The following is a 22,043-nucleotide window of genomic DNA, read 5'->3' as shown; positions in this document are numbered from 1 at the left end:
TTCAGGACTCAAATCTATCACCTCTGTATAAGCGTGGCCTGCTCTAACGACCGAGTTAAATCAGCACCTCTATGTTTCCTTGTTGTATCTTTAGTTTGCAATTTATCGACTGACTCGGGGCCTGAATCAAAAAAAGGAATTAGTGGCTTTTGTGCCCACTAGACCTGTATGCAAATGAGTCAAAAAGACACACTGTCGGTTTCACAAAACATGCCAAGGGTTAGACACTCCCCCTCGGTCAGATCATCCACCAACACAGTCTCGATCTCCACTCCTATGCCGATGACACACGGCTCTACTTCAGCGTCAAACCATCGCACTCTCTACTCAACTGCCTGAAAAACATCCAAAACCAGGATGTCAAACAACTTCCTCTTAACTCCAAAACAATTCAACTGAGCTCATGCTTGTGGCCCCCAAGGCGCTGCTTAGGAAGGTTGGAGATATCTTTCTGTGCTCCAACTGCCCGTCAACTGGGGTCCACAACCTGGGCGTCATCCTGGACTCAACCCTGTCATTCCACTCCTTACATTAAACTGCCTTTTTTTTAATCTAATAAATATCTCTAAACTCATTTTGTGTCGACATCAGAAAATCCTTAGCACTACAGTATTTGCTTTGTGAATTAGACCATGGGACGGAGCAGATAGCTAGTCATTAGTTTCCCAAGTTAAATTTCACCAAGAAGTACATAAAAGACACATTTCAGCCAAAGTCTGACATTTTTGACCTACCGGCCAGCCCCTGAAAGCAGCACAGACGTTTAGTCTACAAATATCCCAATGGCAGAATTCCCAGATACACCAATCCCATCGGGGTCAGTTTATCGTTTTGGCCGTCAGATAAATGTTTGCCAGATTTCAGCCGACTCTGGGATACTCTTTTGATCCCCAGACCAATTTTAACCAACGTCCAACTTTATTGGCAGGAGGCTATGCGCTCCCACAGGGATTTCCAGGATGTCTAAAGCTAAAAAACAAACAAAAAAAAAACAGGTAACCACCCGAGGAAGAGAGAAAAGAAAGAAAAAGTTTGGGTTTGTTTTTCTGTTGGTTTGCTCTGAAAGAGAATATTTGGTCAGTTGGAGGAGAGGAGACAGATTGTCCCGCCCCCCTGCTGTGATGCTGGCCCGTGTGACGAGCCGTACACACATGGCAAGGACGAAGTTAATGTGTGTGTGTGTGTGTGCGTGTGTGTGTGTGTTTGAGTTCATGCATCTGACAAACTAGCCTAAAAAAACATTTACATCTATATGTGCTTTACTATGGCATCCATACACTTTATGTGCATGTCCCATATGTTCAAAATAAGTGTGAGTATGTGTGTTTGTGTGTGTGTGTGTGTGTGTGTGTGTGTGTGTGTATTTCCTTGTGTGTGCAATGTGTGTGTGTGTGTGTGTGTGTGTGTGTGTGTGTGCATCTGTGTGTGTGAACAGCTTCTGCAAGCTACAAACCCCAACTCACAAAGGTCGCCATATGGACCCTGAACTAGTTTAGAACAACCAGTATAACACACTGGAAGAGGTCACACACACACATACACACACACCCACACACACACACACACACACACACACACACACACGTACAGTCTTTCTCCCTATAGAGACGAGCGAAGTCCTTCTTTGAGTCCATTAAGGGATTACGAAGACCAGACAACAGCTTTCACTTTCAGACAGTGATATGACCTACATACACACACACACACACACACACACACATACACACACACACACACACACACTCAAACATACTTGGTACAAATGTGCTGTAACAGAAAAACAGACACCTAAACTTATCGCCCAGTGAAGCAGAAAATTGATTCTTTTAAGGTGACGTACTTTGTGTGTGAGTGCGTTTGTGTGTGTGTGTGTGTGCGTGTGTGTGTGTTTACTGTATGTGTGTATATTTTCTGGTGTGTACTGTACATGTACAAAAACTGGGCGGATAGTTGTTTTTGGATATTTTAAGTAGGAGGGTTCTGTAGGAGGATTATGCATGCATTGGTGTGGTGCATTGCACGTGTGTGTGTGTGTGTGTGTGTGTGTGTGTGTGTGTGTTTGTGTGTATTTGTTGTGGGTTTACTGCCCTTTTCATCCAGAAAAGAACAGTGTTAATCAAAGTCCTATCATTTGAATTCATTTGATTTTTGCATTTTTTGTTGTTGTTATATTCTCTTTAGAAATAAGATGTGGGTGGGTGGAAGGAGGATTTAATGCGCGCGCGCACACACACACACACACACACACACACACACACACACACACACACACACACACACACACACACACACACACACACACACACCTCAGATGTAGCAGTGAGTGGGAACCTTAGTGTTCTCTCTTGCATTAATTGTTAAAATTACTTACAGACATCTTGAAAAGAAATACAAGAACACAATTCTTGCTTTCAACGACCTCACTTTTTCTCTACAGTGAATTTGTTAAAATGTCAAATTTCTCAGAATTTCTTAATTTTTTTGGGACTGTGCTCTGTTAAATTATCTTAATTAAACCAAATCAGCGACGAACACTGACGCTGCCCTCTAATGTCTGTTCTTTCTGAGCCTTTTTTGTGTGTTCAACTCTAATGAAAAACACTTTAACAATGCAGACAAAAGTTGAAGTTATATATGTTGAATAAAAGTTGCCGCCTCTTGTTGTCAATCATGTCAGCTACACACCTTATTGTGAATAACTCTTATCTTTCATCAAATCAAAACTGATGAGTCATCAAAACATTCACCCCCCCCCGTACAGTGTGAGCCGATCGAGACATGAGCTAATCAGACCTATTTGTTTTTTTAAACCAGGCTGTAAACATGTTAATCTCTGCTGTAAAAACAGGCTTTTTAGAATGGGTGTGTATGTGACTTCCTGTGCTTCTGCAGTCAGCCTCTAGTGGACACTTGAGGAACTGCAGGATTTTTCACTTCCTCATCAGCTTCATTTTTCAACAATGGACGTTGCCGCTTGGTAAAAAAATAGACACCAAAGATTGGAACATCAGGGCAAAACTGATGCCAGTGCTGAAGCCCAAAGTGTCCACTAGAGGCTGTCACCAAAAGTGAGTCAGCCCCTATAGAGCCCCATGTTAAAAATGTCCAACTTTACAGCCTCGTACAAAAAAAAACTATTTTGTTAAATCTTATTTCTTTATCCATGACAACTCGTACGGGCTGAAATTTAAAAAACTCATATGTTTGATTGATATTAAGGATTACACAATAGCATAAATGGGGGCGTGGCCTCCTGGAGTAACAGGTGGGAAGCTGCAAGCTTTCTGCTAGGTGTCACCTCAGCTAATTACATCTTTAAACGTGACCTATTACGGGCACTTCTGGCGTCAAAGAAAAAATGTCCACTTGTATTTACAGTCTTGTCAAACTGAATATAAAGTTATTTTTATTCTAAGATTTGAAAAAGCTCGTTGTTAAGTGCAGTCGAGCAGCATTTCAGGTCATGTTGCGTTACATTAAAGGTTAATATATACAGTCGTTAACCTGACCAACTGGCCGCTCTTAACGCAATGCAGGATATTCACTTTAATGACCGAGCTGTAATCCCAGCAGGGACTGACATGTTGACAGCGTGTTAGTGAGGTTAATGGACGTCAGCCCCGGAGGTCACAGCACACACAGGCGGGGGCCAGAAGACACCATATGGGGCGTGGAGGTGGACACACACTCACACCAACATATGCACACACCTGAACTGCTCACTGTCCTAACTGTGCACTCGTAGGATAAACCCAGGAATCTATTTATATCCATGAAAACAAACACACTTTGAAAGACGGAGAATGAGTTTGTGTTTATGTAGCCTGTCAGGTGTGTGTTGTTCTCCATTAGCAGTTAGCGACAGGTAGCAGCTAGCAGCAGCTCTAATAAACCTTCCCTCATACACACACACACACACACACAAAGCAGAGAGAATAAATCACATTTGCTCTCCCCCGAAACGTATCAGCGGCTATAAACCAAAACGTCAGGCAGCAAATGAAAATATAACGTACGGCATCACCGAGGGACAATTTTCAGCGCCCATGCAGAGTTGCTAATAGAATATATTCTTTTGAGGACGAGAACCAGAGAAGGGGACTTTTTCTTTTTTTTAAAGAGTCATTCTCAGCAGCACGGACAAAGCAAATGAAGGAAGAATGAAGAGAAGGAAAGAAGGAAAAGCCGACGGGGGGTAGGGGGTTGGGATGAATTTATGAACGCGAGGCAGGGAATGAGGAAACTGGAAGGAAAATGATCCCATGGTAGAGCGAGCGGCCATGACGAAGAATGATTGTAAAGATGTCTGTTTGTGATAAAGGGCGCTCTAAACAAACAGTCAGCGCGAGAAGAGAGAAATTTGAAGTGTAAGGTAATCAAAGGCTTATGTTATGAGAGAGAAAAGGGGGGGGGGCGAGGGGGAGAAAAACAATGGAGAGTGGGTGCAATCTAGTGTTGTAGTACTCAAAATCGGTCTTGGTCTCGAGACCACTTTTTGAAGGTCTTGGCCCCTGGACACGACCACAACCTTGTGAGTGACACGCCCACTGCACACAAGATGCTCTGGTCTTGGTCTTGACTTGGACTAGATTCCTAAATGTCTTGGTCTTGTCTCGGTCTGGCCCTGCCTTGGTCTTGGTCTTGGTCTTGGTCTTGGTCTTGGTCTTCACTCGGTCTCGACCCGTAAATGTCTTGGTCTTGTCTCGGTCTCGCCCTGCCTTGGGCTTGGTTTTGGTCTTGACTCGGTCTGGATCCCTAAATGTCTTGGTCTTGCCTCGGTCTTGAAGCCCTCTGGTCTCAGGTGTGTCTTGGTCCCGGACAGTTAGTGTGATCTTCACTTCAACAACACTCGTGCAATCTCTTCAAAATGTGCTTCCAAGTGACGCCTCGCATGAAGATCTTGTTTGAGTTGCAAAAACGTAACTCATCAAAACTCAAATATCTGCACGGACACCTCTAGAATTGACTATGAAGGAAATCTTGTTCATGAAAATTCCCTTTGCGTCATTCCCAACACACTTTTAGAAGTCCAGGTGGTTTCATATTTCCACTGTTGACTCTAATGTCGGTATTTAAACACATTTGATTTATTGAAACTTTTCAGTATGTCTCGCAACTTCGCTCGGGGTCATGCGGGGGCAGCTGCAGCATCCCACCCTGCATTTAGTGACACAAAAGAATTCACCCTAACACATGGCTCAAGTCAAGCACCGGTCTCTGCGATAAAGCCATGTGTTTATTATAAAAGAAAAATCCTCCGCTCTGCCGTGTTTTTTACTAGAGGTTACATCCATGCATTCTGGGTTCACACAAACGTTTCATTACTCCAATCATCTGGCTTCAGCAGCCGCGGACCTTTTGACCTTTTCACTAATAGCTGCTTGTAATGTTGTCGACCTAAAGATTGACGCCTATTAGCTGTTGTTCCCGTTGTAAGAAGCCTGTGTGTGTGTGTGTGTGTGTGTATTCACCTCATATTCCTCCTTGAAGCCGTAGCCCTGTCCACATTTCATCTGCGTGATGTGTTGGAGGAGGTCAGCGACTCGAATAGCCGGCTGAAACTGACCGGCCTGGAACTGACCTGCAGGAAATAAAGACATTTACACAAATGGAGATGGTGTATAAGATGGAAAATAAAGTGTAAAAATCCTTTATTCTCAAATAAATAAAATGCACCAAATAAAAAACATTTTGTGTGTTTCTGTGTTCTCGCTGGTCAGTACTCTCGTCTATCTGAGGGCAGTCAAACTTCACCTTTCCGCTCCTAAAAAGGTGGAACCGCAATGCATGATGGGATATATTGCTTGGAAAGGGACACTACTTCTGTATCTGTTTTTCCAAAGGCCAGATTGCTGGGCTTATTTTTAATTTTTTTTTTAGTTTGGGCTGGAGACCACTTGTAGTCCTATTTCCGGTCTTTGTTTTCTTATGTAGTTGTTAGGGGGGATGGGCCAGAAGCGACGGCCTATTGCGAGGTTGGCTAGGCACCTTCCCATCCTTTGGTCACTTTGGCTGGGGTTACCAGCCGCTTTTGTTTCCTTGTGTTTCTTGTTTTTTTATTGATTGTTATTTGACCTGTAACAACATGCTTGCTAACTAACAAACCGCAAAAACAACTGAATAACTCACTGTCTATTTACCTACCGACCCGCCGACCGACTTACTTACTTACCTGCCTACCTACCTTGCTAGCCAATGAGTAAGCTAACACAATGGGGACAAACTGGCCGTTCCTTTGTTGCTGACTGACTAACTTGATTTATCTACTGGCCATTTAACAGACTCACTAACAACCACATTGACCTACCTTCTATGAACCAGATGACTGGCTACCTAACTGACGGACTAACTCACCACTTAACAAAGTCACTAACGAGGTTTTGTGCACATACCACTCTGATAGGAGAGCTCCACAGACTCACAGCCTCCATAAGGAAAACTCTGCAGAGTCAGGGAGGGCTGGGCCAGAGACGGCTGGCTGCTGTCTGTGAATACAGGGAGAGAGAGAGACCAAAGAGAGAGAGAGAGAGAGAGAGAGAGAGAGAGAGAGAGAGAGAGAGAGAGAGAGAGAGGCGGTTAAAAATGAGTCACACTCATCATATATAGTCACCATGCATACACTGTTTATTGTAATGACGCTCAAGGTGACGATAGACTGATCGCTTCACAATGACAAGCCACGATTTAAATGAGTCGCCAACCAGCCTGAGCCCTGATTGGTAGGCTTGACGTCAGGTTCTTTAATTAGAATATCTTTCCTCTAATTAAGGAATGGACAGATTGATTGGATGTGAGTGTGAGCTCTATTAGTCAGGACAGATGGAGGGAAAGATGGAGGTTTCAGGGGGGACGGAGGGACTCATGATTGAATGTCACATTTCAAGAGCAGCGCCAGAGAACTGAACAATAAGAAACATTTTTAATTCAACTTTGGATTGACTGTCGATCGGAGGACAGGGTTGTAACAATGGCAGACGTCTAATTGTTGCAAAAGGTCATCTTGTCTTAATGTTGTGGTTCAGCTTTTGAACTTTGACCTTTAAAGTAGACAAATCCAGATGCAATGTGCTTGAAACCCGGGTTTTTACAGGCAATATGGCTGCTGACAACCTGCCAGAACAGCAGGCTAAGAAAGAATGGAAAAAGCGGTCTGTAATATAAAACCGCATAACTCTATTTCGTTCTTAATAGAGCTATTTGCATGTTAATGGTGCCTGTGGATTCATTAGTGGCCTAAAGTGGCTTCTCCATAAGCCAATCTAAACAGCGGCTTCACTAAACGAATGAAGAATGAGCGGGCCACATGGGTCACTCTGCAGCGCCGGCTCAGGTGGGAGTGAGTGTGTGTTGTGTGGGAGTGTGTGGTCAAGACAAAAGGTGATGAAAAAGAAGCCGGGTAGATCTAATTGGCTTACGTTGAGTGATTAAAATAGTCGACAAGTCCTGTTGTGTGAGGGGAGGGAAGAGGAGAAGTGGGATGAAAAGAGATGTGTTGATTAAATGTTGAAAGTAAGTTTGGATACGACCTTTAGCAAACACAGTAACAAAGTCCGTCAAAGCACAGGATGAGTGTGAATACCAAGATTTATGTCTTTAGAGGACTTAAAACTTGACACATCTGATTTTTTTTATATTTCTTAGCTAACGGTTTCAGGACTGGAAAAGCTCAATGAAATGATGAGTAGAGGTCATGTATTGGTCAAAGAAGTTGACAAAGATTCACTGTGGATTTGATATTTAAGTAAAAGAGGCTAGAAATGGTAAATGGATTTGAGCTTGCATAGCGCTTTTCTAGTTTTCTGACTATTTAAAACACTTTTACACCGCAGGTCACAACTACACATTCACACACTTATGGTATCTTGTGTCTTGCCCAGGGACACATTGGACATGTGGCCACAGGAGCTGGGGATCGAACCCCTGACCTTCTGGTTTAGAGACGACCCACTCTACCAACTAGGCCACAGCCTTCCCTAAAACTTCACCAATGTTTTGGATAAAGTATAAGTCTGTTGCAATGGCCTTCTGGTGAAGGAAACTGAGAGACATTTACTCTCGATTGGCGACTTAATCATATATGGAAGGAGAGTTAATGAAGGTTATTTGGTTTTGCAGATAAATAAACCGGTGTATCATCGGAGTAACAGCAAAAAGACACCTCTCGAAAGCAACTGAACAAAAATACCCAGAGGAATAATTTTTAGTGAGATGAGTTTGAAGAGAGATGAGAACAGAAGAGACGACAACAGAGAACAGGAAGAGGAATAAAGGAATCAGGACTGATGAGGTTACTGACATGGTAACCCACTCTCATAATAATCAAATATACATTTAGATTTCACAGAAATGGGCCAGATAGACGAACTATGACGATGATGCAAAAGTTGTTGGGTTCATGAGAGAAATGAAATTATTTTGAGTAGATTAAGAGATTCTTTAAGAGCAGCTTAACAATCATGAAGGGAGGAGAGTTGAGGGTTATTGGGGTTTTGCAGAGAAATAAACCTGTGTGTCATCAGCATAACAGCGATATGACAGCAACTGAAGAAAAGACCCAGAGGACACATTGTTCAGGGAGGAGGGGATAGAGACAACAACAGAAGTGAAGAGAAAGAGAAAAGAAGAAAACAAATCCACTGCAAGGAGGAGGAATCTAAAGGAGCGATGGGAGAAGTTCAGAAACAGACGCATTGAGGAGGAAAAACATTGGCGAATAGATGTCAGGGGAGAAAGGAGGAGAGTTTAGACGAGAGGTTGGACAGGAGACAGATGAGGCCCCAGACGAGGTGAAGGAGAGACAGGAGTAAAGAGCCGAGGTGAGGAGAGGGCAGGACAAACACAAACTATCTGCTCACTGAAACAGAACCGGGTCGTCCTTTACTTTCCTCCTTCACACTGTGTCTCCAAAACAGTTGAGCCGAGAAATCAATCCTTTCACTTCAATCTGTGCAAACTTTTCATTGCCAGCTTTTCTGTGTTGTCCTTTGCTCGGTTGCAACCTTTTTCTACTACTGCAAATTTGCTTTGTTATAAGTGTTTCAGAGGGAAGATATTTGCTGCCTGGATTCACACCAGTGAAGGGAAATAAAACTTAAACCGTATACTGTAAAGATGAGCTCAGGATGAATGGTTGATCTGACATTAACAACATAAAGTGGTCCATATCTTGTAGAGATTGTTTGTAAGTGAGCTTGGGATTCATTTAAATATCAGTTTGTCTATTTTCTGGGTTGAGGCCTACTTGCACTAGGTGGAAACATTACTGCCAGTCAGATATGTTAATTAGCCAAATCATGTTGTTTTGTATCTATTTCATCATCTGCATGCTTGAGAAGACAACTGGTAGAACTCACCAGATTGCTAGCTACGTTGGTATGAACCTAAAACTCACTTTGCTGCAGTTTTATTGCAAGAAACCGGTCAATAAGATGCTGCAGGAACTAAAAGCAGATTCGCACAAATCAACAAAGAATGCTTGGCCAATTTATACTTTGTCCGCCTACAGGGGAGAAAAGCTAACAACTTTTTAAAAATCTCATCTTAGAATCGTGCCGAGCCCAGAAATGTCAGGCTCTCTCTGCAAAGTTTTTGCCAAAAATCACCAGTAACATGCAGAGTTTTGAGAGCTCAGCTGGGATTTGTGTCTATTTGTGTCTTTGCATTGACTTTTATTTCATTTGCGCACAATATATATATAAATATATACAGATAATAAGCAAACATGGAACACATAGGCTCATGTGACTGACTCATAAGATGCACATCAAACACAAACACACTTCCTTTGTCTTTGAGAATTGGTAAAAATTCCCAGGACTCCGACCAGCTGCTTACAAGGTCACATGTGTGTGTTTGAATGCAAATGTGTATGTTCAGATGGCTGAATGTGTGTGTGTGTGTGTGTGTGTGTGTGTGTGTGTGTGTGTGTGTGTGTGTGTGTGTGGGTGTGTGATTTTTGTGTGTGTAGGTATGTGTTCCTGCACTACAAGTGTGTGCACCCGCATATCTGCCTTCTGATATGAGGCGTTCTGTGTATAGAGTTCAGTGTCTCTGTCTCTTTGCATGTGTGTGTCTTTGTGTGTGTGTGTGTGTGTGTGTGTGTGTATGTGTGTCTGTTACACCAAGGTCAAATATGCATTAAGCCAGGCATGAAATGGAGTCATAGCGGCAGCTCCACAACACTGACTATGATGAAGACATCTCAATGCTAATGGGGAGATTTATTGACCCTACAGTCACAAGGGTGTGTGTGTGTGTGTGTGTGTGTGTGTGTGTGTGTGTGTTATCGAGGTGTATGGAGAGCGCTGACTGTGTGCTACCAGTGTGCGTTTGACAGTGTAAGAGAGATGCATTGATTAAGAGAGAGATAGGGAAGTGAGCGTTGGGATTTTGTGTGTGTGTGTGTGTGTGTGTGTGTGTGTGTGTGCGAAGGCCACTTACACTGTCAGTGTGTGTGTGTATGATAATGCAGTCCTTCATGCTTGGGAGTGTGCTATATAAAGTTCCCTCCTCCCACACTGTGACTTTATTAAGACTCTGTTATGGACGACTTGAGTGTCTCTGAGTTAACTCTTCACTGTCTGTCCACCTGGACTCAAATACTAAACCAATTAACAGAAATTAAAGTTTAAGAATAAAACCTTCTCTTTACGCTGTGTAGCTTAAAACTCCGGTGTGGTATCTTTAAATGATTGATGGAATAAGAGAAGTCTGTATCTGAACCTGTATCGGTTACATTAACACACTCTGGACTTCAGTATTGACAGTTTACTCTGCACACTGTGTGTCATTTTATACTTTAAAGGTGGAGTCAGCAGCATTTTACGTTGCAGTTTGCAAACACAACCTTCAAACCAGGCCCCTCCTCCTGGGCTCATCACTCCTCAGAAGCTCCGCCCCTTGCAGGACGTAGCGTGTACGTTTACTGCTTGTACCTACACTGCAAGCTAACACACGCTAGCACAAGCTAACCACCGCTGTTTGTCACCTGCCTGTCCAACAGGAAGCAGACCAACTTAACTCGACCTGTAAAAGCCAACACAAGGTTCCCCTCGTATTTATTCTGTGAGAACACTGTAGGATATAATCAGGAGACTTCACCTCGAGCCAATAGGAGGGGGAGTGACATTTCTATACTGTGACTGCTGTCTGCACACGACCCCCCCCCCGAGAAGTAGTCCTGAAATTATCTAGATATTTTCACGAGTGCAGATGTGTCTTTTTGTCTAATTTGCATAGATTTGAAAAGCACAAAAGCTCAGGTGGAGACAGAGCCAAATCAAACAAGCTACGACACATGGCTTACTGATTCACCTTTGCGCTTTGTAAGCAGGGACAGTTCAAGAAGTCTTCCTGTACAAAACAGGCTGATCTCTGACTGTAAGGGAAAGCCATCCACCAGTTAGAAAGAGAGTACTTTCCATTACATACTTACATAGAAGAAGCAGTTTGATTTAGTGCCAACCTTGAAAACCCTGAACAAGCAAATGAAATACAATTACAGTAAAGAGATGACTCCTGTCTTCATTTACATACCGAGCGTCGCTTCATTAGAGTATGCATCATCCGTTAACACTCGGGGTAATTACTGAGAGGAGTCACACAATCGTAGAAACTCTGATTGAAATTCTGCTTCAATTAAAAACATAACTACGGTTATGTAACGCCATTAAAAGCAATAAAAATCCAATTTGTCATTTGTTTGACCTAATCATCCAGACATCCACTGCACGCCATCACTTTATGGAGTATATGGAATATGTTTAAATATCCAGTGTTTCAAAGCTCAAAGCGTTTTATCACTACCACAGGTCATGTTTCAGCAAAGTAATCAGGATGATGCACTTAGATCACTCTCAAGGAAAGAATGAATAACCGCAACAAACATCATCCAACGAGATGAAACTATCAGGTCGGATAGACGGACGTCTGCAAATCTACTCAGTGTCTGAAAATGAGTTCATACAGTAGTTCTCAACGTGGACGGTTTAGAGCTGGACGATGTCATGCTGCTGAAGGACACAAATATAAGCAGGAGATCTATTATCCTCACTTTGACCATTAATGATGAAGCCTGTGACACCTGTTGAGAAGTGTTGTAAGATGTGCAGCTCAAAAACCTCTTTTATTTATCTGATTCTGGCGTCAGAAAAATCGCCTCATTTCAGCTGACACAAGAGTCATTGAACCTTCCATAACTGTGAGCGTCTGCTTCAAACTGTCAGAAGAATCTGATCTGCTGTGGACTGATCCCACCCGAGGGGTATTTAACGTTTATCAGGAAGTTGAATGTGTGTTTTTTTTTTTTTTGGTCAGAGGAACATCGATACCACGGCTCCACCAGCTAGATATCTACTGCAACGACTGTGGCGCAAAATGTTCAATAAGTCAGCGTCTGTCATGGGCAGGGGCGATCCCAGAGTCGATTGGGGCCCTAGGCAAAAAAAAAAAAATCACAGTGAGCCCCTCCAACCAGCGTTCTGTTTTATTCCGGGGATAGCCGGGGATCCGGCCGAAGATTTCTGCCTTTTAATAAGGCAGTTTTTTCTTAGCACTGTAACTTTTGCTGCTTTGCTAAAGTGTTCATGATGGATAGGCCGGATCTTTGTAACATAACAATGAGTAAGGTCTTTTTACCTGCTCTTTTGTAATGTTAAAAGACAAAGAGTAAGGTCTTTTACCTGTTCTTTCGTAATGTTAAAAGACAAAGAGTAAGGTATTTTACCTGCTCTTTGTAAAGTGTCTCGAGATAACACTTGTTATGAGTTGACGCTATACAAATAAAAATTGATTGAATTGATTGATTGATTCCGACACAGTAAACAATACTGTAATGGGCAGAGACCATTTTTATTCCGGTTACTCCGAGACAAACTACTCCGCTTTGTTTTCCTTCGGTGACTTTCATTGACAAACTAAGGGGGGCCCCTCTTAGGGAGGTTTCCTACTGGCACTGCAAACTTTGCAGATTATGAGCCTCTGCAGTGGTTCAAAGGTTTTCAGCCCCGGGTTGGTCCAAAGCAGTTTCCTCCCTTGCCTGTTGCTGAGCAACGCCTCCGGGAGTATTTTGGCCTCAATTTTGTACAACGAGAAGAGGTTGCGGTTTGTCATCAATCTTTTGTTTGTTCAAAGTTTACAGATGGTACCAACCTTTCTTTAAAAAACAGCGGACATTATTAAGTCATTATGGTAGCATATTGAAAGAAAATGGGCAGTACCATGAGTGGCTTTCATTTCCATACTTTAAGTCCAATGTGTCCGTCTAATCTGCTGTTTCTCTTCATGCAACCAGAAGATGCTCAATATATGCAATGCAATGTTGCATGCAACTCAGGTTGTTTTGAAAGTTTAAACTCAAAGTGTTTGTGTGTTTGAAACTTGTGAAAAATGAGGAGGGATGACACAGATTATTTGAGAACTCAATTTGAATTTAAGGGAGAGGTGCCGAAAAAGAGAGAGAGGACAGATGGAGCGATAGACAAAATCAAAAACACAGAAAGAAAGTGGGGGGGCAAAGGCGAGCTGAGCGACAGAAGCGATAAGTGGAGGAAGAGACAGAGAGGCTGCAGAATATATATCTGGACTGCAGGTCACAGGGATCAACCGGTCTAGACGTTATCCAAGCAGTTTTACCTCATTTCACCCCAAAGAAGAACAGAACTGCAGCACAATGTGTGTGTGTGTGTGTGTGTGCATGTCCAATTTCTACAAGTGTGTGCATGAGCGTGAAAAGCCACTCCTTTGTAACTCTGAGGCGCCGGAGACAAACAGACAGATGTCGGTGTGTGTGTGGGTGGATGCTCGCGTGTGAGTTACCAACACGGTGATCTGTGAAGTCACTGAGCAGCTGCACAACAAACAGACAAATCCCGCTTCACAGGAGAGTTTGTGATTCAACAAAATTGAGTCTTATCTCGCCTGTTTTAGGACTTGGGACTGGTGGACAGATAGACTTACAGACAGACAGACACATCACAGATTTCTCTCTCTGAAGAAAGCAGGATTATCTTTCTATCCTCGTCAGGCAGGGAAGCGGTGTTTACCACCAGCAGCTCACCGTGAACCACTGTATGCATGGCGATAATTAAGGATTAAAGTGATAACATGCACTATTTTCATACAAATTAAGGTGTGTTCTGCCACCGTGATGATCAAATAAAACTGAAGAAGTGAAGGTACTTTTTCCTCTCATAGTCATGCAGCTGTTACATTAGCTGTTTTGATAAACCACCTCTCTCTCAGAACAGGCTGTTTCTGTGTCTGTACCTTTAAATATGTAAATGAGCTGTGTCTGCCCACGCCCCCTCTCTGGAAGGGTGTCTCTGTGATTTCTCGCTCCATGTCCTATTGTTTACGGTGAGAAGGCAGACTCAGAGGGCAGAACAAACACCTAGCTGTGGGAGTGTCACCCACCTGGGGGAGGGGCTACTGCCCTCTCTGATGTCATGAAGGTAAAATCTCCAAACGGCCTGTTTGAGCACACATTTTCTGAAAAGTGGAGCAGGCAAAAGACGGAGAGAAGTTGTTTTTAGAGAGCTTTGATTTGCCTGAAATACCGAGGCGAATAACTAGGTATGTTGTGAGAATGTGCATGGATTGCAGACTTGATCGATACAATTAAATATTCTGATGTGGCAAAAGCATCGAGGTATGACAGTACCCATATGTATCTTGGTGATGAAGAAGACGGATGCGAAAGGTTTCAAAAGAGCCACTCAGAGGCAGAAAATAAGATTGAGTGACTGCTGGATGTGAGTAAAAATAAAAGCTGTGTAATCAGTGGAGATGTGGCTGGAAAAAGAGCACCGGGGTTCAATCTTGGCTGAGCACATAAAGGTTAAAAATGACTCTCAATCTCTCAACCCGGCTCTCACCTTCAATTACCCCTCACTGCCACATTATGGCCAAACAAAATGACTACCATTAGCCATAATCACCTTACATGCAGCCTAATGCTATGCTGAAGCAGACTGGGGGAAATAATTGCCTTTCAGTAATGCTGTCGGGAAAAAAAAAAACTTCCAATACAAGCAGGGCTGTGGGTATAAATTATGAGCTTTGTACTCGGGAGGTGACTGTGGACCACTTTCCTCTTCCCAGTGCGCTGCGGCATCGTTGTTATGCAGTATGCATTCAATAAGATCACACATTCTCCAGGTTTTATTCGAAATGAATGTTAGATTTCCCACTGTCCCTCTGTCTAAATGCCCATACTCGACTTAAATAAACCCCCATTCAGCATTTACCCCCAAGGAGGACAACATGATGAAGAATAATATCCAGCTTTTTCAGCTAATACTGTACCTATCTATTCTTTGAACGTTCAAATTGATGGAAGCAACGTGTGTGATTTATACTTCCTGCCTCTTTCAAACCACCGGAACTTTTCACAGAACCCGAGTTTATGATGTTTTTATACTTCATACTTCAGTACAAGAAATCTAGTTAGAGACTCAGGACCCTGTTGTGAAGGTTGTGCAGAGTATTTTAAGAATAGTCTATCATTACACTATGGTAATAAAAAACATTATACTTAACTTTCTTTTTAGAAATAAAATATATTTTTAGAGCATTTTTGATTGTATTGGGAAGGAGAGCTGAAGAGAGACTGGAAGTGTTGGGAGGAGAGAGTTGGGGACGACATGCAGCAAAAAAGCCGAGGTTGGAATTAAACCTTCGGTCGCTGTAAAAATTAATTTCCAACTATCTGTGACAAATCAGAGTGGAGTTTGCTGTATTGACAATCCTTTTCTTGCATTGTGTGAAAAGCAGCAACAGAAGCCTGTAGTTACCAGTTCTAAAGAACTGTCTTGAAGCCCAACAATGGCAGACACCATATTGGTAATCCTATCTCAACTTTACTTTTGGACAATCTAGATGCAAGCAAAGAGGCGGAGCTGAGGCCTTAAGCCTCCTGGAGAGTAGATACAACGCACCCAGCTGTCAGTGAATCTAGCCACGCCCCTAATTATGCACATGTATGAATAACTCTTCAGCTCAATAAAATCAAAGCAGATGAGTTTTAAAATAAGAATTCAACCCAAACGAGATATTCAGACCAAATTGGATTTTTGACGCATGATAATACGGAACATAATGAGGTTTTATTGGCTTCTGAAGCCAGCCTCAAGTGGACATTTGAGGAACTGCATGTGTTTTCAACACCCTAGGTTGCTGCTTGGTTTAAAAACAGGCCAAACGGGACGTCATCATATTTCATTGGTGTGACAGCGACATAGCCGAGTTGTCTACAAAGAGTAAGAAAGCGGGAAAGTGAGGGGAAAAGATAGCAAGAGTGTGATCTGTGCTTTAGTGGGATTAAGTGTTAAAGCACTTCCTGCTTTAGCTCTTTACATTTTCTTTTCAAATTCTTTGCAAACATCTTTTTTTTTTTTTTTTTTTGCTGCCTGCAAACTTTGCCTCACTCAGAGTTGCGCTTTAATCCACTATTGGTCGACTTAACCGAATCTTCATTGGTTAAAGAGTCCATGAAAGCTTAAACAGGAATGTGTAGGGTGGATTCCAGCATTTGCATCTCTCTGTGTTTGTATCTTTGTAAATGTGTGTTCTTTATTAACCACGGGAAGCTCCTGATCCATAGAAAAACACGACTTCTGAGCTAGCAGCAGCGGCAACGGCGGCGGCGTGCTGTCCTTGGCCGGGCACAAAAGGCTGACGCTTGCTTTGTGAACCGACAGAGAACGGTGTTGCGTAACCTCTTAACATACATCAGTGTCTGGGAAATTGATTTTGTTTTTTAGAGGAAAACGTGTTTGCACATGAAATGCACGCCACGCTACGGCGGCTTTCTCCTGATCCACTGGATTTATGTGGCATCAGTGTTAACACCGTGCGGGGTGTGCATATAGAGGCTGCATGTTTGTAACTTTCTGATGTGTCCTTGTCTCTCCATGCATATATTTGTGTACTCATGTGCGCCACAGTATGTGTGCCAGTGTTTTTCTCTGGTCGCTTATATATGCATGCTTTCCTGAGAGAGAAACTTGGTGTGTATGAAATCCCATTTCCATAGCTTAGAAAACACCTGAGCCGAGGAGAAGGCTATAAAGTCGGTTCAGAAAGAAGCACATGCACGCACACACACTTTGAGCTAAACCCGGCTCTGCACTGCATACAGGATTTACCCGTGCTCCTTCTCCCAGTCTCTGATCCCTCAATCTGCACGTCTCTTCACTGTCGTCTTAATAACTTTCTCTTCCCTGCTCTCTCTCTCTCTCTCTCTCTCTCTCTCTCTCTCTCTTTCTCCCCTCCTGCACCTTTCAGCCTCTTTAGCCATTTTCAAATGCCTGAACGGTTTGGAACGTGTCTAAATGTTGGCACGTTTTCTCTCCGTTCATTAAATAATATCTCTCAGCCGGTCTTCAGAGGCCGTTTCAGATATCATAAAGTAATCAGATGCAACGGGAACCAGGATAAGGATTTTAAATTGTACATTTTGTTCACAGTATTTTGCATTTTTTTAAATTTCCTGACAACAACGTCTCGATGTCATTATTATTTGATTATTTTCTGACCTGACAGTTAGATTTCAGTGCCTTTTTGAAGCATGTCAGTTGGATTCTAAGACGAGCTCTCTGGTCTAGTAGAGTAGGGAATGTAATATTTTGGTGATCTGTCCTGAAATGCAGTGAAAGCCTGTTGGTGGACGCTGGTAGCGTTGTGGTTATGGTGTGCACGCCCCATGTACGGAGGCAATGGTCCTACGGCGGACTGGGACGGGGGTGAGTCGGACCTGCGGCTCCTTTCACACATGTTATACCTCACCCTCTCTCTCGACTCTATTCACTGTCAATAACGGGATAAAAAGCTTTGAAAACGCAGGTTGAGAATCTTTTAATGAGAGCTTTGTTATGATTGACTGAATAAAGTTCAAGCAATCAAAGAAATAAAACGTGCAACCAATTGACTTGGGTAATTGTGCAGAAGAGGATTGTTTGACCGCCTGATTCTGACCTCAAGATTTTCACACATGTTGTCAATTAATCGAGGGTCTTGGATGCATCAAATCTGGTAGACTTCTTCGTTTAGATTTACCAAGCAAAAAAAACAACTTTAAAAAGATATTTGTTTTCAAGTTAAGGCATCAGCAGATATTCTCTATGTTTTATTTCCTGGTACATTGGTATTCCATCCTCTCTCTCTCTCTCCCTCTCTCTCTCTCTCTCTCTCTCGTTCTCTCTCATTGGCCTTGGACGGTGATCATGACGGAGATGATAATGATGGAAACATGCTCGCTGGTCAATTTGGAGGCCCTCCGCGCACTAATTTACAGCTTCAATCGATAAAATAATCGCAGTGCTCAGCATAACATGCAAACGGCCCCGAGTGCTGATGCCGGATGATGGTGGTTACGGATGGATGGACGGACGGATAGATGGAGGAAAGATGGGATGAAAGGAGGTCTGCAGGGAGGGATGAAGAGGGAGTACTAAAACGTGAATAATGTATGTACAACTGCATGGATGGATAGACGGGGCGATTGAATCAATTACATCTGTAAATGAGAGATGTAGACAGTGAAAGGGGAGATGGCCAGCCACCTCCATCGGACTGTGTCGTCCCAACAACCACCACCCGAACCCTAGTCTCAACCATCGGACTGTATCGTCCCACAACCAACCACCGCCTGGCGCCCAGCCTCCACTATCAAACTACTCTGAGTACATTAAATAGATCCTTGATTCACAAGCCATAGTCTCTGTCTTATTATTTAAGAGCTCTTGCTCCACATCTGGTATCTGTTTTTGTTTTACTGGTTTCTAGGTTGGTGTACCAGTTACTGCAGGTTTCTATTCCGTCACTTACTGGGCTATTAACTGGGAAATGAAACTTTGCCTTTATGCAAACTGTTTTAAACAAGTCTCCGCAGTGCTCATAACATCTTCTAGATTCTAACTTTTGTGCATCCCCGGCTTCAAAGTTCAAACTGCACCTACAGTTAAAGGTTGAATAAAATGAAACAAGGAAAGAGTAAAAGAGGGATGTGTGGTCGAGGGGAGTGATGACTTGATGTCAGGGAGAGGGACGACTGGGCGGATGTCAGACTGAGAGATGATGTGAGGGAGTGATGAGAGAACGGAAGTAGGGATGGACGGACAGGCGGACAGACGGATGGACAAACTAAGAGCTTTTGGGATGGTTTACAAAATTATGCAAGAACAAAATAACTTTCACCATGATGCATTTTTTTCTCTAGTAGTCGATTTCCCATTTCTCTGTATTTTCTGAGAATACCAAACAGTTAACTACACAGTCTTGATGAATTTTTTTTTTTTTTTTTACATCTCTCTTTCTAATTGTAGAGCGAACAGATGGTCGAACAAAACGCAGACGTCACTCTCTGAAGATGTATGACAGCACATTTGTGTCGCTGCACAAATCACTCGAGCGTTCTTTTGCATTCTGCTTCATCATGTCTTGATTTGCATCGGCAAGCGGCAAAGAAACCTGCACAGCGAGTGAAAACTGCCTGAATATGAGTCTGGAAAACATGGAAATCTCTTCCTGAATCCCTCTACTGACGATTGTTCAAAGTAACTTGGCCGGTCAGTTTTCCTTGAGGCGACGAGGAGCAAAGTGGATATCTGTCACAGTCATTTGTCTGTTTTTTGTCTGCCCACACCTTTAATGTTTGCACTGACTGTTATTTAATGTCTGTTTTTTGCACGATCTTCTTTTTAAACATTGCTGTACATATATAAACAACACAACTTCAGTCAACACTTTTTTTTATATTCAGGTCTAATTAGATTTTTTTCCTCAACTGTTTACAGGTTCTTGTTTAAATCTCACATATATTTTTATTCCTGCACAGGTTATGTACATTTCTTGTATAAGCCTATTTTTAATTGCACAGTTTAAGTTTGTTTCATCTAGGGGGATTCTTTAAATCTTTTTTTCGGGTTAATATATATGTATGGGGGGGGGGGTCGGTTTTGTGGTTAATTTGTAACAAATGTTTCATGTCATGTCTTTGTAACCTGCTACTGGATGCTTTGAATTTCCCTCGGGATCAATCAAGTATCTATCTATCTATCTATCTATCTATCTGTGTTTCCTGGGCCGTTACCACATGAGCTCAGCAGGTATCACAGTGATTCAGCTGATTTACGACAGTGCTTTGGAAGATACTCGGCTTCAAGTTGGAAAGAGAGGAGTGGAGGAAAAGCAGAAAAGGGGATGTGAGATAAGAATCAGGTACGGTTAAAGAATGAAAACAAGGTAAAACAAGTGAAAAGAAGGGACTAGCACAGAGAGGAAGAGACGACGGCAGAATGGAAAAGTAGAAAAATGTAATGAACACTGTAGATAATAATATAATAATAAGATGGACGGGGGGGGGGGGGGGGGGATGGGTGGGAGGGGAGAAGAAGAAGCAGACAAACAAGAGGGGGGAAACATGGCCGACTGGGCATCAGGGTCGAGTGGCATTATTAAAAATTAAAGGTAGACATTTAGATATTTTTTTCACTGCTTGTCAACGGTAAATGGTAAATGGACTTCAGCTTGTACATTTTTTTTTCTCGTCTTCTGACTACTCAAAGCCCTTTCACACCGAAGGTCACACCTACACATTGACACCCTGACGGTAGAGGCTGCTGTGTGGAGAGTCCATCAGTATTAACTCATCCATTCATGCACATTCACACGTCGCTCAGGGACACAGCGGACAGGTGGCTGCCGTGACCTGCGGTGTAAAAGCGCTCTGAGTTGTTAGAAGACTAGAAAATAAATATACAAGCTCAAGTCCATTTACAGTGAAATACTGTAAATTAAGCACTGCTTTGGTACATGTTGTGTGTTTGGACAAGGGGAGGCCGAGCTCCAACAGATCTTCCAGGAAAGCAAGATTGACAACCAGAAGAAACCATTTTGCAGGGAAAAGTCGCGAAGCTGTAAACTGCTGACAGAGTCGCCTACGAGTCGGTTTGAGACTTTAACTTTGTGACTTATCTTTGGCCTGTGGAGTCGGCGATTGCTCATTTTTACAACCAACGGAAAAGTTTCAACAGCTGATCGGTTACGAGCTGCCGAAAATCATGACATGAAACAAGTAGAAGATTTCCACACCATGGAATAGTTTGGATTAAATGTGAACTGATAATTGGGCACTGTTGTCACATATGCAATTATTTGCCTTACTGTAAAGCTTTCAAAGATGTGAAATATCGTTCATGCAGCACATGGTTAGAAACTTTCTGATGACAACAAAGAATCTGAAGAAATCATGAAGGGATTTAAACAGCTTTCATCAGGCTAAAGTGGTGATGTGTTTGGGAGAAATGGATCAGAACAGAATGAGGTGAGTGGAGGAAGAAGAAGAAGAAGAAGAAGAAGAAGAAGAAGAAGAAGAAGAAGAAGAAGATGGATGAGGAGAGTTGTGGCAGGAAGACGAGGAGGTGACGGCCGATGAGTATGATCACAGGAAACAAAAAACACTCACTGTCATAAAGGAGAGCGGCAGACAAATGTCATACAGCACTTATGTCTCCCTCTGTGAGTGTGTGTGTGTGTGTGGGTGTGTGTGTGTGTGTGTGTGTGTGTGTGTGTGTGTGTGTGTGAGCGACTGTGTGAGACGGTCAGTACATGTCACACTCTGGCAGCGGTCAGAGCCAACCTCGTTGGCAGAGAGCGGCTCAATCTGGCCAACAGACGGGAGAGAAGGAGGATAAATGAAGAGAAAGAAGCTTCTGGAAAATGGTTCTGACATTTCGTTCTGCCCATCCGCAAACTGTGTGCACTTCCTTGTGTGTGTGTGTGTGTGTGTGTGTGTGTGTGTGGACTCGTGACTCTAAGTGCCTTAGCCTTCATGTGTGTCTCTGACATCGTGTGCACCTTTTACGCTTGAAACTTTGTCTTTTTGTGACCTTTGCTTCACTTTTGTAATTAAACAACAGAGATAAGACAGAATATAGAGGATACATCAAAAATAATTAAATTCAGATGAAACAGTTTTGACTCACCTATTGAGGTGGTGGCAGGGACCGGCTCTTTGGACACTGCAGACACAGAAAGAGGGCCAA

The 22,043-nt window shown here is 42.8% G+C and overlaps 1 protein-coding gene across 7 annotated transcripts in view; it reads right to left on the bottom strand.

Moving 5' to 3' along the window:
• The window catches only part of ptprt (protein tyrosine phosphatase receptor type T), a 292,314-nt gene that overhangs the window by 47,671 nt on the left and 222,600 nt on the right, over positions 1–22,043 (bottom strand). For all 7 annotated transcript variants that reach the window (XM_061041736.1, XM_061041737.1, XM_061041738.1 and 4 more), the window contains 3 exons: positions 21,984–22,019; positions 6,393–6,485; positions 5,472–5,581 (listed from right to left, as the gene is read on the bottom strand). In XM_061041736.1, the coding sequence (XP_060897719.1) occupies positions 5,472–5,581; positions 6,393–6,485; positions 21,984–22,019 (239 nt within the window). The remainder of the gene's footprint in view (positions 1–5,471; positions 5,582–6,392; positions 6,486–21,983; positions 22,020–22,043) is intronic.

Source organism: Labrus mixtus, chromosome 7 (genome assembly GCF_963584025.1).
Source record: "Labrus mixtus chromosome 7, fLabMix1.1, whole genome shotgun sequence".
NCBI lineage: Eukaryota > Metazoa > Chordata > Actinopteri > Labriformes > Labridae > Labrus > Labrus mixtus.
Note: the sequence above shows the minus strand (reverse complement) of the source record. Positions and strands in the feature narration are given on the sequence as shown.